The following is a 13,262-nucleotide window of genomic DNA, read 5'->3' on the forward strand; positions in this document are numbered from 1 at the left end:
CCTTCATAAATAGATTTGAAGTGAGCCATAAACACGAACCATTTATTCATCAGACATGGTGGCAAATTCAATGAAAAGTTAGTTATATGCACATCCTTAAACTTAGGCTTTGGGCTAATTAAGAACAAGGCCCACACACTAAAGCTCCCAATACACCACTTTGACTGTTTCTATCCAAAACATGTCTTCGTCACAGAAGGTAAATAACCTGACAAAGATCCGTTTGGGATGGAAACGTTGTCAATAAAGCGTTGAATTGAGAGCTTTAACAGTGTGAGGGCCTTGTTCTTTACAGGCAAATTCAATTAAACGTGTCAGTGTTTATGCAGTATCTTTTTTTTTTTATATAAGAAAGTGGAAGCTGTGGAGTGGAGTCAGATTATATTTATTCAAATAACAGAGTTGAGTGAGCAGCAGCATCACAGTACCCGTTCAAAACAGGAATTAACGTCCAGTTGCTTTATGTCTCTGACCAAAACGTCAAAGGATCAGTCGACACAAAATGGACGTCGACACAACGCTGAATTCTGCAGCATGTACTTCTGAGCAGGTACAGTGGCAGCACCTCTAACATGGTCATATTGGAAGGGTGGAGTAGATATCAGTTGGACTTGGCTCACTTCCTTACATTATCTCTAGGGGGCAACCCTGAGACAGACCTCCAGACACAGAGGGTGTGGAGGCTGGCCAGACAAAAACATCCTCTTCAACTCCTTTGTCCAGTCTAGCCCGGAGGTCTCAGATCTGTTTGTGCTGCAAAGCCAACTGCTATGGTCATTTGGCATGACAACGACCATAAGAGTTGGCTACGCAGGATCACCAGGCAACGTCCAGTCCTCCATGACTGGACGTATTGATTGTTTTCTAACATGCAAAAACCTAAAAACAGCAATCAGACAGTCTTCAACTCCTTTTCAGACAATCTTTAACATTAAAAAACAAACAAATCCAGGCCTTCAATACCATGAGTGGCCTCCTATAATATATAGTAAGACAGTAGTCCATCTCTACAGCCCAGTGGCTGGTGTTAAGTCTTTGGCCCCTCTTGTATCCCCCCATCATCTATTCTTCCTCTTCTCCTTCTTGCTCTTGACCGTGGCGGGTGCACTGCCACCGTGTGCCACGGCTGTAGCGTGTCCTGTTGTCTTCAGGTGGTCAAACAGTTTGTTCCTGGTAGAGAACTCATAGTGACAGGTCACACAGCGCAGGTTCAGCTCCTTCGGGGAGTTAAAAGACAGTGGATGAATGAACTCATAACCGTGTAACAACAAAAACCCCTGTGAATACTTTTAGAAACGGGCCATTTTAACTCAAGTCGATGAGAAATGCATTTAGGCAGCCTTAAACAAGCTAATGAAATCATTGTATTACATTTCAATTAAGGGCACCAAGTTCTGGTTAGTATAAACCCTTCCTGGATTGATTAATCAATTAAGGGAACCAAGTTCTGGTTAGTATAAACCCTTCCTGGATTGATTAATCAATTAAGGGAACCAAGTTCTGGTTAGTATAAACCCTTCCTGGATTGATTAATCAATTAAGGGAACCAAGTTCTGGTTAGTATAAACCCTTCCTGGATTGATTAATCAATTAAGGGAACCAAGTTCTGGTTAGTATAAACCCTTCCTGGATTGATTAATCAATTAAGGGAACCAAGTTCTGGTTAGTATAAACCCTTCCTGGATTGATTAATCAATTAAGGGCATCAAGTTCTGGTTAGTATAAACCCTTCCTGGATTGATTAATCAATTAAGGGAACCAAGTTCTGGTTAGTATAAACCCTTCCTGGATTGATTAATCAATTAAGGGAACCAAGTTCTGGTTAGTATAAACCCTTCCTGGATTGATTAATCAATTAAGGGAACCAAGTTCTGTTTTTTTTATTTTTTATTTTATTTTACCTTTATTTAACCAGGCAAGTCAGTTAAGAACAAATTCTTATTTTCAATGACGGCCTGGGAACAGTGGGTTAACTGCCTGTTCAGGGGCAGAACGACAGATTTGTACCTTGTCAGCTCGGGGGTTTGAACTCGCAACCTTCCGGTTACTAGTCCAACGCTCTAACCACTAGGCTACCCTGCCGCCCGAACCAAGTTCTGGTTAGTATAAACCCTTCCTGGATTGATTAATCAATTAAGGGAACCAAGTTCTGGTTAGTATAAACCCTTCCTGGATTGATTAATCAATTAAGGGCACCAAGTTCTGGTTAGTATAAACCCCTCCTGGATTGATTAATCAATTAAGGACCGGTAGCTGTGGCTGGTACAAACCTCTGCTCCTCCTTTCTCCACTCCTCCCTGTGGTTGGACATTTTTTTTGCTGTCCTTTCCTCCATTCTTCTTCCCCTTAGTCTTTCCAGAGCTGATAAAGATGTGTTTTAAGTTACAAGTCAGAATGCATGAACATACCTGTATAGTAGCTAATGATTATATCAGCACTGCTCTAGCATGGTCCCAAGTCGGTTTTGACGTCTTGACAACTCAGGACAGCACAAACTGATCGAGGACCAGGCTAGTGATGCATTGCTTTATCCTAATTACTGTCAATTCCATCCTGTCACTAGTTTTGATAGAAGATGGTGACAGGTCAGGTCACCTCTTTGGTTCTGTGGCTGTGAGGTCTTCCTCCTGCTGTCCGTCTTCTGTTGGGTCCTCACAGGGTTTGTCCGCAGCTGCCTGCTGGGGCTCTGAGGCAGGCTGGGGGTCCTCTGCCTCACCGCTGGCCTGTGTTGATAGAGGGCTCTCTGGGCTATTGTCTGTGGGGGTGGTGGGGGGCTCTGGGGCCGCATCCTTCCCGACTACCTCCTCTGTGGGGCTCCGCCCATTTTTCTGTTGTCTCTTTTTCTTCTTCTGCTTTTTAGACAGCCTGGACGTTAAAATGACGTTATTCACCTACCACTGTTTACACAGTGTACAAAACATTAACAACACCTGCTCTTTCCATGACAGACTGACCAGGTGAATCCAGGTGAAAGCTCTGATCCCTTATTGATGTCACTTGTTAAACCCACTTCTAAAATCAGTATAGATGAAGGGGAGGAGACAAGTTAAGCTAACATATGGAATTGTTTTAAGATGGTCATACCCAAGGATCCTTTAGCCATTTTACAACCCTTGGAAGAAAAAAAAGTCACAAAAAAAAAAAAGGAATAGCAGGAAACATTGAATTAGACCTTACTGATATTAGCTCATAGAAACTCATTGAATTAGACCTTACTGATATTAGCTCATAGAAACTCATTGAATTAGAGCTTCATACAGGGATAAAAATATGGTCCCCAAAAAAATCTAAAAAGGAAGGATGTTCTGAAGTATCTGTTTTATATCCGAGAGATAAGATTAGGAAAACTTATTTTAGACACTAAACTATCTCCATATCTCCTTCCATTCATTTTTAACTGGTGGCCGGCTAGTTTCAGACTAATCTCGAGAGGCATTTTGCTCTAGGACGCCCACATGAATGTGTTTGTGAGTCCACCCTAGATGCCGGGGGACTCATGGTCTGAGAAACATAAACACCGCTCCACCCTAGATGCCGGGGGGCTCATGGTCTGATAAACACAGCTCTACCCTAGATGCCGGGGGGCTCATGGTCTGATAAACACAGCTCTACCCTAGATGCCGGGGGGCTCATGGTCTGATAAACACCGCTCTACCCTAGATGCCGGGGGGCTCATGGTCTGATAAACACAGCTCTACCCTAGATGCCGGGGGGCAACATCGGCTTGAGACGCAGACCAAATATCTATCTTAAAAATCCCCTTCAATATGTGTCAGTTTTTGACTGTTATTTAGATTGACTCATGTTCCTAATGTTTTGTAGACTATTTTATAAATGGCAAATTGTCCAATGACAACAGTAACATCCAAGTAGTTTCTCATATTTTGGATGGAGAAAAATATATCTTTGAACTTACTTTTGTCTTGGTGCTTCTTCTAGTTCTTCATCCTCCTCTTCCCCATCCTCATCCTTCAGACCGAGGGTCTCATCCTCTTCTTCCAGTTGTTGCCGTAGTAATACCACCATCTCTCTATGTTTCTTTGATTTCTCATGATTCTTCATTCTGTGCAAAAAAAAGAACACGTGATGAACTGAACTCAGTCTTCCCTCAGGTAAACCGGGTTGTGTTCATTCTGCACCAAAAGGAAGAAAACTGACTGGGAATACCTGGATTTGACCAGTAAGAAATGTTCATTTCGTTTTCCAATGCAGACTGCTTTGCAACGTTTTCCATTGTGTGCCCTAATGAACACGACCTCACTACTTACGCTTTGTCTGATTTGAAGGATTTGTCACATGCAGGGCAGTACAGGTCATCATAATAGTCATCCAGGAGTTCCTCGGTCTCATCTTTCTGTTCATCTGTGGAGAACAGATGTGTTACATGGAGACTGTTGTCATGTATGAGAAGAACAACCACCACATAAACCAATGTAAAACGTTTGAGATCTGGTGGTAAAAGAACGCACCCACAGTTAAATGTGACATGGCAAACTGCTAGAAATTACAATCCATTCTTGTCATTACTACTCACGCAGAAGTTACAGTAGATTAAGATATGCCTGCTACTGTATGGAGAAATGTCTAGCCCTTCTCAGAGTGAGTTGGTGTTTTCACAGTCTGAGACCGGAGTTACTATGCGAGAGGTCTGCTCTGTACTGACCCCCTCTTCCCTGGTCCTCCTCCTCGCTCTCTGACACGTCTCCAAACTCCTTTCCGTACTGAGCCTCCATCTGCTGCAGCTCCTTCTCCATCTCAGACATGGCTACCCAGCTCTGCTCCTTGTAATCCTCCGCCAGTCTAGGAGAGGAGACAGAGGTCTGACTTCTAGACGGCGGCCTGACATCTAGACAGCGGCAGAGGCCTGACATCTAGACAGCGGCAGAGGCCTGACATCTAGACAGCGGCAGAGGCCTGACATCTAGACAGCGGCGGCGGTCTGACATCTAGACAGCGACCGCGGCCTGACATCTAGACAGCGACCGCGGCCTGACATCTAGACAGCGACCGCGGCCTGACATCTAGACAGCGACCGCGGCCTGACATCTAGACAGCGGCCGCGGCCTGACATCTAGACAGCGGCCGCGGCCTGACATCTAGATAGCGGCCGCGGCCTGACATCTAGACAGCGGCCTGACATCTAGACAGCGGCCTGACATCTAGACAGCGGCCTGACATCTAGACAGCGGCAGAGGCCTGACATCTAGACAGAGGCCTGACATCTAGACAGAGGCCTGACATCTAGACAGCGGCCTGACATCTAGACAGCGGCCTGACATCTAGACAGCGGCCTGACATCTAGACAGCGGCCTGACATCTAGACAGCGGCCTGACATCTAGACAGCGGCCTGACATCTAGACGGCGGCCTGACATCTAGACGGCGGCCTGACATCTAGACGGCGGCCTGACATCTAGACGGCGGCCTGACATCTAGACAGCGGCCTGACATCTAGACAGCGGCCTGACATCTAGACAGCGGCCTGACATCTAGACAGCGGCCTGACATCTAGACAGCGGCCTGACATCTAGACAGCGGCCTGACATCTAGACAGCGGCCTGACATCTAGACAGCGGCCTGACATCTAGACAGCGGCCTGACATCTAGACAGCGGCCTGACATCTAGACAGCGGCCTGACATCTAGACAGCAGCCTGACATCTAGACAGCGGCCTGACATCTAGACGGCGGCCTGACATCTAGACAGCGGCCTGACATCTAGACATCGGCCTGACATCTAGACAGCGGCCTGACATCTAGACAGCGGCAGAGGCCTGACATCTAGACAGCGGCCTGACATCTAGACAGCGGCAGAGGCCTGACATCTAGACAGCAGTCTGACATTTAGCATGTCTGAGTGGATCAGTTTATGGTGAGGTTATTTTAACACAAGTATATAGATCAGTGATTCTGTGCAGTCAGCAACACTCGCTTGGCCTGTGAAAGCTTCTGTTTGTTGGAGAGGCATATGTTCTACATATCATATTTCTATGTGAACTCACTTGGCCTGGGACAGCTTTTGCTTGCGTCGTAGCTCCTCCACTTTCTTGGCCTTCTCAGCGTTCTGCTCCTCCACCAGCTTCTTGTGGGCCTGCACCCTCTTGTCGCGCTTACGCACAAACGCCACCAGTTGACGCACTAGCTCGCTGCGCTCCTTCCTGGCCTTGTCTCGAACCTTAGAAAAAGAACACTTTATGGTCCCTTCAGATCTGTTGTGTTGAAAGAACGGCGCTTGGTTCTATATCAAACGGCTCACATTTAATCGAAGTCTCACTTCCTAACATTTGTGAGCATAACAAAACAGTCAGTTAGCTTCGCCAATCTTCAGTGGCTCATACCACACGTATGAACTACATTTGCACTGGCTGAATAGGAACACAGGCACTTAGAATAGATAGAATAGAATAGCCATGTTCAAGGGCACAACGGCAGGAGCTGAGTGTTCAGTTCCATTCCCATTTTTGCTTCGTCCGGGCCCAGGGATTGAGCCAGCAACCTTCTGGCTGCTGGTCCACCTCTCTAAGACTACTGCCTCACTGTAAGGCCAAAAACAAAACACAACAGTACCTTCTTGTTCTCCTTCTCCATGGCCCTCTTCTCCCAGCGGTTGGAAGCCTGCCTCGTGTCATAGTCCTCCTTCCAAGCAAACTTCTTCCGGGTGCAGAAGCTCTGCCAGTAGGCGTAGAAGAGGTGAACCTGGGAGAGGAGGAAGCAGAGAGCTATAGACAATGACTACAGCTCAGGGAGCAGAGAGGTAGGTACAGTACAGGCAGTACAGATGGTTATAGGCTTTAGTGTGGAGCTGCTAAACCATTGGCCAAACTACAGCCCTTGAAGGGTTTCTATTTCATCTGTACAGCCCTCCGTTGGATTTCCATATCTCAATGTGGACCTCGAGCCAAAAGGTTTACCTATAGACACACACAGTGTTTTATGAATGGGAGTCTATGATTAAATGTTTGCCCACCCATGTGCTAAACCTTATGGGATGATATGATGTATCCATTTAATCAACGTATCTATCATCATCATCATCATCATGACACAATGACTTATGTCGTGATATATCCCAATGTGCAAAATGTCCAAATGGTAGAGACGGACCAGACAAATATTATTTCACAGAAATCAACTCTGTCTATAGAACCCAGAGAACCATTCTGAGATTAAGCAAGAGCACAGAATGGAATACAGTAACCATGCTGAAACATAGCCCGAACTGACGTTACACAGATAGACACTGTTACTGCAAGTTACTGCCCATGACTCTATTCACGCCAGAACACTATCAGCATTGGTCAGAGACTGAACACAAAAGTAGATGAAGTTTGTGCACCTTTCTGTGTGTGTGTGTGTGTGTGTGTGTGTGTGTGTGTGTGTGTGTGTGTGTGTGTGTATGTATATATAATCTGTCTGTCTGTTTAACAAGGGCAAACGTTACCGTGTCATAGTCACTCTGAGAGTCTCCAAACGAAGGAAACTCATCTTCCTCCTCGTCCTCCTCTTTACTGTGATCCATCTCTTCTGTAGTTATGGACTCAAACAGGTTCCTGTACACTGTGTAGAAACCCTGAGAAAAGGAGAGGGGAAACCACTTTTTACCTGCTTGTCCCATTGAAAACAACAGGGAGACCTAAAAGGATTGGATCCTCTGTACAGCCAACACATCCACATGATCTCCACAGTAAACACTACACTGTAACAATCATTATTCTACTGTTATACACATGTTGTTGTTACATTTCTACATCCACACAGTGAGACATGCTAGTACACGCTGTGACCTGGGAGGCTGAGAGTGGATTATAATGTCAGAGTACTACTCTGCAGCCCTCTGCTGGTAGAAAGTAACAGGGATGGCCAACTAGTTGGGTTGGGGTCCACAAAGAACCTGAACTCACTAGGGGATGTAGTTGCTCCCCCCCGACAGAGATGCGCCCTCCCTGACTGTCACACTCACCTCCTCTTCATCCCCGTAACCAGAGTAACAGGTGACAGTGAAGAACTGAACAAGGTCAACACTTTCATCAGCATACTCCCCGCTGACCCCACCTTTAAGGAGAGCCTCTCTGTGGTTATCATACCTGGAGACATGAGTCGAGAGGTGGGAAGCACAGTATTAGCATTACTATAGCTCTTGACTCTTCCTAAATGAGCGTTTCCCCAGTTCCTGGCATTCTTTCCTCCTTAAAATGCATTTTAGGAGAAGGTTCAAGGGCTAGAACCTTGGACTATCTTTGACAAGGAGGGACAATGCAAGGAATCAAGGAAAGACAAAAGATCTGTGCTGGTCACTAATATTAACTTATTTCCATACGAAGTGCTGGCCTTAAAAAGTTAGATCTCATATAGGAAGGAATTCCAGCACACTGGTCATCTTGGATACTCCAAACAATTTACAATTTAATGGATCTCAGTCAAAAGACTTTTACTACTTTGGATAATGAGGATGAAGTTGTTTCACACCAGGCTCTCTCCTGTGGGTCGCTCAGGACTTCATAGGCTGCCTGGATCAGTTTGAACTGCTCAGCTGCCTCATCTGCATTGTCCAAGTTCTTATCTAGAAATGGAATTCAGATGTTCCAACAAATAATACCTTTAGAAGATATACAAACATCACATTTTTGGTGAAGAGAGAACGTCTATGACACCAGTGCAAAAGCAGTGCGAACTAACTGGTGGTAGTTAACTAACGTTACTGCTAGCTATCTTGTTCTACTTGTCAGTCTCCCACACCGATTACAGTTTAGCTAGCAATGAGGTCACTGGCCGTGGCCTCTCTGATCAGTGAGCTAACAGCTAACGTTAGCTGGCTATTGTAGCTAGCAAGTTAAATACACGGCAACAGGGTTTACCGTACCTGGATGCCATCTCAGGGCTAATTTCCGATATACCTTCTTCATATCATCATCAGTCGCGTCCCTTTTGACACCCAACACCTCGTAATGACACTTCATTTTGAGTTGAGCTGGTTCAGCTAGCTGAAATCCACACGATTTGGCCTGTTGCTAATGTTAGCTAGCTAAAAGGCTAAGCTAACAGCCTTCTCTGTCCTCAAAACAGGAAAACTCAGTATAACAGTAACCGAAAGTTATGAATAACAGTGGACAGATCTACAAATAAATGTAATATTTATTCTACTTAAAAATGCATAGTTTGTCCTTGTATCTCAGCTTGAAAAACACCGCACATCGTGGACTCTGCCGGTGACTACGCGCTTAAATATGACGTAATTTATCATGGACAGTCTTTTCGTAAAGAAAAAGGTCCTAAAGAAAATTGTTGTAAGCTTGATTTCTGTTGATTTCTGTTGATTGTGAATATGACAAAAAAAATAGGTTTGAAACTGACAGCAACAATTCTTATTTGACATTTTAAATCCACTTTGGTGTGCTTATTTGGATACCCATTAGCTTTTGCAGAGGCAGCAGCTTTTCTTCCTGGGACCCACAAAAAACATGACAAGTAACAAAACACTGATAGACAAGAACAGTCACACAAATCATGTGTGTTTGTGTGCGTCTCCTCAGACAGTCGCAGCCTTAAAATTAAGTACATTTTGCGGTTTGCTTGAGTAACTGGAGATGGGAGTTGCATGTAATCATGGCTCTGTATAATACTGTGTGGGGTTTTTTAAACCTTTTTTTTAACTAGGCAAGTTAGTTAAGAACAATACAATGACAAATTTCAATGACAGCCTAGGAACAGTGGGTTAACTGTCTTGTTCAGGGGCAGAACAACAGATGTTACCTAGTCAGCTCAGGGATTCAATCTTGCAACCTTTTGCTTCCTAGTCCAATGCTCTAACTAGTCCAACTACCTGCCGCCTCAGACAAACTGAAATGTTGGTGTTGCAGTGAATTCATTTTGAACTTGGGGAATGTGAAGAGACCCATGGTGGCATATCTTGTGGGGTATGTCTGGGTGTCTGAGCTGAATGTTTCTGCAGACAATCTGGAATTTTCATTACAGTAATACTTCTCAAAAACTAGAAGAGAAGCAATTAATCTCTCGTCAACTCTCAACTAGGAAAGACAGGCATGTATGTTGTTGATGTTAGTTCGTTAAGTGCAATTAAGGCCAAGGCGTGCTGCTCTGTTATGAGCCAGCTGCAGCTTTGCTAGGTCTTTCTTTGCTGCATTTGACCATATTGGCTAGACAGTAATCAAGATGGGACAAGACCAGAGGCGGAACAACTAGTAGAGTTCATTTTTCTGTAAAAAACACAGAACATCTTTTAATAACAGACAGACCCCTCCCCAACAGCACAACAAATTTGTCAATATGACTTGACCATGATAATTGACCGTCCAATATTATATCTAGGAGTTTATCTTCCTCAACACTCACACCCTTTATACACAACTCCAGTTGAGGTTTAGGTCCAAATATAATGCTTTTAGTTGTAGATGTTTTAAAGACCAGTTTATTATGAATCAACCATTCTGATACTGACTACTCCTTATTTATAATTTCAGGGAGGTCACTGGCTTTGGGTGCCGACATGTGTGTAATCAACCACATACAGTGCATTCGGAAAGTATTCAGACCCCTTCACCTTTTCCACATTTTGTTATGTTACAGCCTTATTCTAAGGATCAGCATGGCGGCAGGTAGCCTAGCGGTTTGAGCGTTGGGCCAGTAACCGAAAGGTTGCTAGATTGAATCCCCGAGCTGACAAGGTAAAATTCTGTCGTTCTGCCCCTGAACACTGTTCTTAGACCGTCATTGTAAATAAGAATTTGTTCTTAACTGGCATACCTGTTTAAATACATTTTAAAATTGATAAAATATTTTTTCTCATCAATCTACACACAATATCCCATAATGACAAAATATATATATATTTTTTATATTTGCACATTCATAAACATTTAAAAAATAATTATTTACTTAAAAAATCAGATCCTTTGCTATGAGGCTCAAAATTGAGCTCATTATGCAATCGGGGGAGAAGGGCATTGGTCATGGAGGTGACATTGGTCACGATGGTCACTCTGACAGAGCTCCAGAGTTCCTCTGTGGAGATTGGAGAACCTTTCAGAAGGACAACCATGCAGCACTCCACAAAGGCACCTAAAGGACTCTGACCATGAGAAACAAGATTCACTGGTCTGATAAAAGCAACATTGAACGCTTTGGTCTGAATGCCAAACGTCACATCTGGAGGAAACCTGGCACCATCACTACGGTGTATCATGCTGGTGGCAATGTTTTTAAGCTGCAGAGCCTGGGAGACTTGTCAGGATCGAGGGAAAGATGAATTTAGAAAGTACAGAGATCCTTGATGAAAACTTGCTCCAGAGCGCTCAGGTACTCAGACTGGGGTGAAAGGTTCACCTTCCAACAGGACAACGGCGCTAAACACACAGCCAAGATAATGCAGGAGTCTCAATGTCCTTGAGTGGCACAACCCGAGGCCAGATTGAACCCGATCAAACATCTCTGGAGACCTGAAAATAGCTGTGCAGCGATTCTCCCCATCCAACCTGACAAGAGTTCAAATCAAATCGAATGTATTGGTCACATACACATGGTTAGCAGATGTTAATGTGAGTGTAGCGAAATGCTTGTGCTCCTAGTTCCGACAATGCAGTAATAACCAACGAGTAATCTAACCTAACAATTCCAAAACTACTACCTTACACACACAAGTGTAAAGGGATAAAGAATATGTACATAAAGATATATGAATGAGTGATGGTACAGAACGGCATAGGCAAGATGCAGTAGATGGTATCGAGTACAGTATATACATATGAGATGAGTAATATAGGGTATGTAAACATTATATTAAGTAGCATTGTTTAAAGTGGCTAGTGATATATTTTCCATCAATTCCCATTATTAACGTGACTGGAGTTGAGTCAGTGTGTTGGCAGCAGCCACTCAATGTTAGTGGTGGCTGTTTAACAGTCTGATGGCCTTGAGATAGAAGCTGTTTTTCAGTCTCTCGGTCCCTGCTTTGATGCACCTGTACTGACCTCGCCTTCTGGATGATAGCAGGGTGAACAGGCAGTGGCTCGGTTGATTGTTGTCCTTGATGATCTTTATGGCCTTTCTGTGACATTGGGTGGTGTAGGTCCTGGAGGGCAGGTAGTTTGCCCCCGGTGATGCGTTGTGCAGACCTCACTACCCTCTGGAGAGCCTTACGGTTGTGGGTGGAGCAGTTGCCGTACCAGGCGGTGATACAGCCCGACAGGATGCTCTCGATTGTGCATCTGTAGAAGTTTGTGAGTGCTTTTGGTGACAAGCCAAATTTCTTCAGTCTCCTGAGGTTGAAGAGGCGCTGCCGCGCCTTCTTCACGACGCTGTCTGTGTGGGTGGACCAATTCAGTTTGTCCGTCAATGAACTCAAAACAATGAGTTTGAGAAGATCTGCAGAGAAGAATGGGAGAAACTCCCCAAGTACAGGTGTGCTAAGCCTGAAGACTTGAGGTTGTAATCATTGCCAAAGGTGCTTCAAAGTACTGAGTAAAGGGTCTGAATACTTATGTAAATGTGATATTTCAGTTCTTACTCTGTCATTATGGGGCGGCAGGGTAGCCTAGTGGTTAGAGCGTTGGACTAGTAACCGAAAGGTTGCAAGTTCGAGTTCCCGAGGTGACAAGGTACAAATCTGTCGTTCTGCCCCTGAACAGGCAGTTAACCCACTGTTCCTAGGCCGTCATTGAAAATAAGAATTTGTTCTTAACTGACTTGCCTAGTAAAATAAAGGTAAAATAAATTTTAAAAAATATGGGGTATTGTGTGTAGATTGATGAGGGTCTGAATACTTTGAAAACACTTTACATTCATTCTAGCTTTGTGTAAGTAATTTGTAAAAATGTCAAATCGAGAAAAGTAACCGCCAGGAGGGACACCGCACTGTATGTATCTGATGTTAGAGAAGCTTTCACTGAAAAACACTAGATTATATTGGCTACGGTGATGTAAAGCCATAGCAAGTGAGTTTCTTCAATAAAGAAATATGCTCAAAGGCTGCACTAAAATCTAACACTACAGCTCCGACTATCTTATTATGCATTTCTTTTAACCAATCACCTGAAGTCGGAGTCAGTGCAGTACAAGTTCAGTGTCTTTCTCTACTGTGTATGAATGCTGAAAGTCAGTTAACTTCTCTGGAAAAACAGCCTTGTATTGTCTATTTTTTCCCCCAGTTTACTAAGAACAGGCAGCAAACTGAATGGGTGGCTGTTTGAGCCAGCAAAGGGTGCTTAACTATTTTCAGGCAGTGGAATGACTAGCTTCCTTCTATACCTGT

At 44.2% G+C, this 13,262-nt stretch overlaps 1 protein-coding gene across 1 annotated transcript; it reads right to left on the reverse strand.

The window, feature by feature from the left end:
- Nucleotides 1–242: 242 nt before the first annotated feature.
- Nucleotides 243–9,449, reverse strand: LOC139422704 (DnaJ heat shock protein family (Hsp40) member C21). The gene is made up of 12 exons (XM_071173974.1): nt 8,859–9,449; nt 8,465–8,558; nt 7,959–8,082; nt 7,440–7,568; nt 6,566–6,694; nt 6,001–6,173; nt 4,664–4,800; nt 4,269–4,362; nt 3,917–4,063; nt 2,596–2,865; nt 2,271–2,361; nt 243–1,217 (listed from the first exon to the last, which is right to left on the reverse strand). Exons 1-12 carry the CDS (start codon nt 8,953–8,955, stop codon nt 1,059–1,061), a joined length of 1,644 nt encoding a protein of 547 aa, XP_071030075.1. The 5' UTR covers nt 8,956–9,449; the 3' UTR covers nt 243–1,058.
- Between the last annotated feature and the right edge of the window lie 3,813 nt (nt 9,450–13,262).

The sequence above is a fragment of the Oncorhynchus clarkii genome, chromosome 12, assembly GCF_045791955.1.
Source record: "Oncorhynchus clarkii lewisi isolate Uvic-CL-2024 chromosome 12, UVic_Ocla_1.0, whole genome shotgun sequence".
Classification (NCBI taxonomy): Eukaryota; Metazoa; Chordata; class Actinopteri; order Salmoniformes; family Salmonidae; genus Oncorhynchus; species Oncorhynchus clarkii.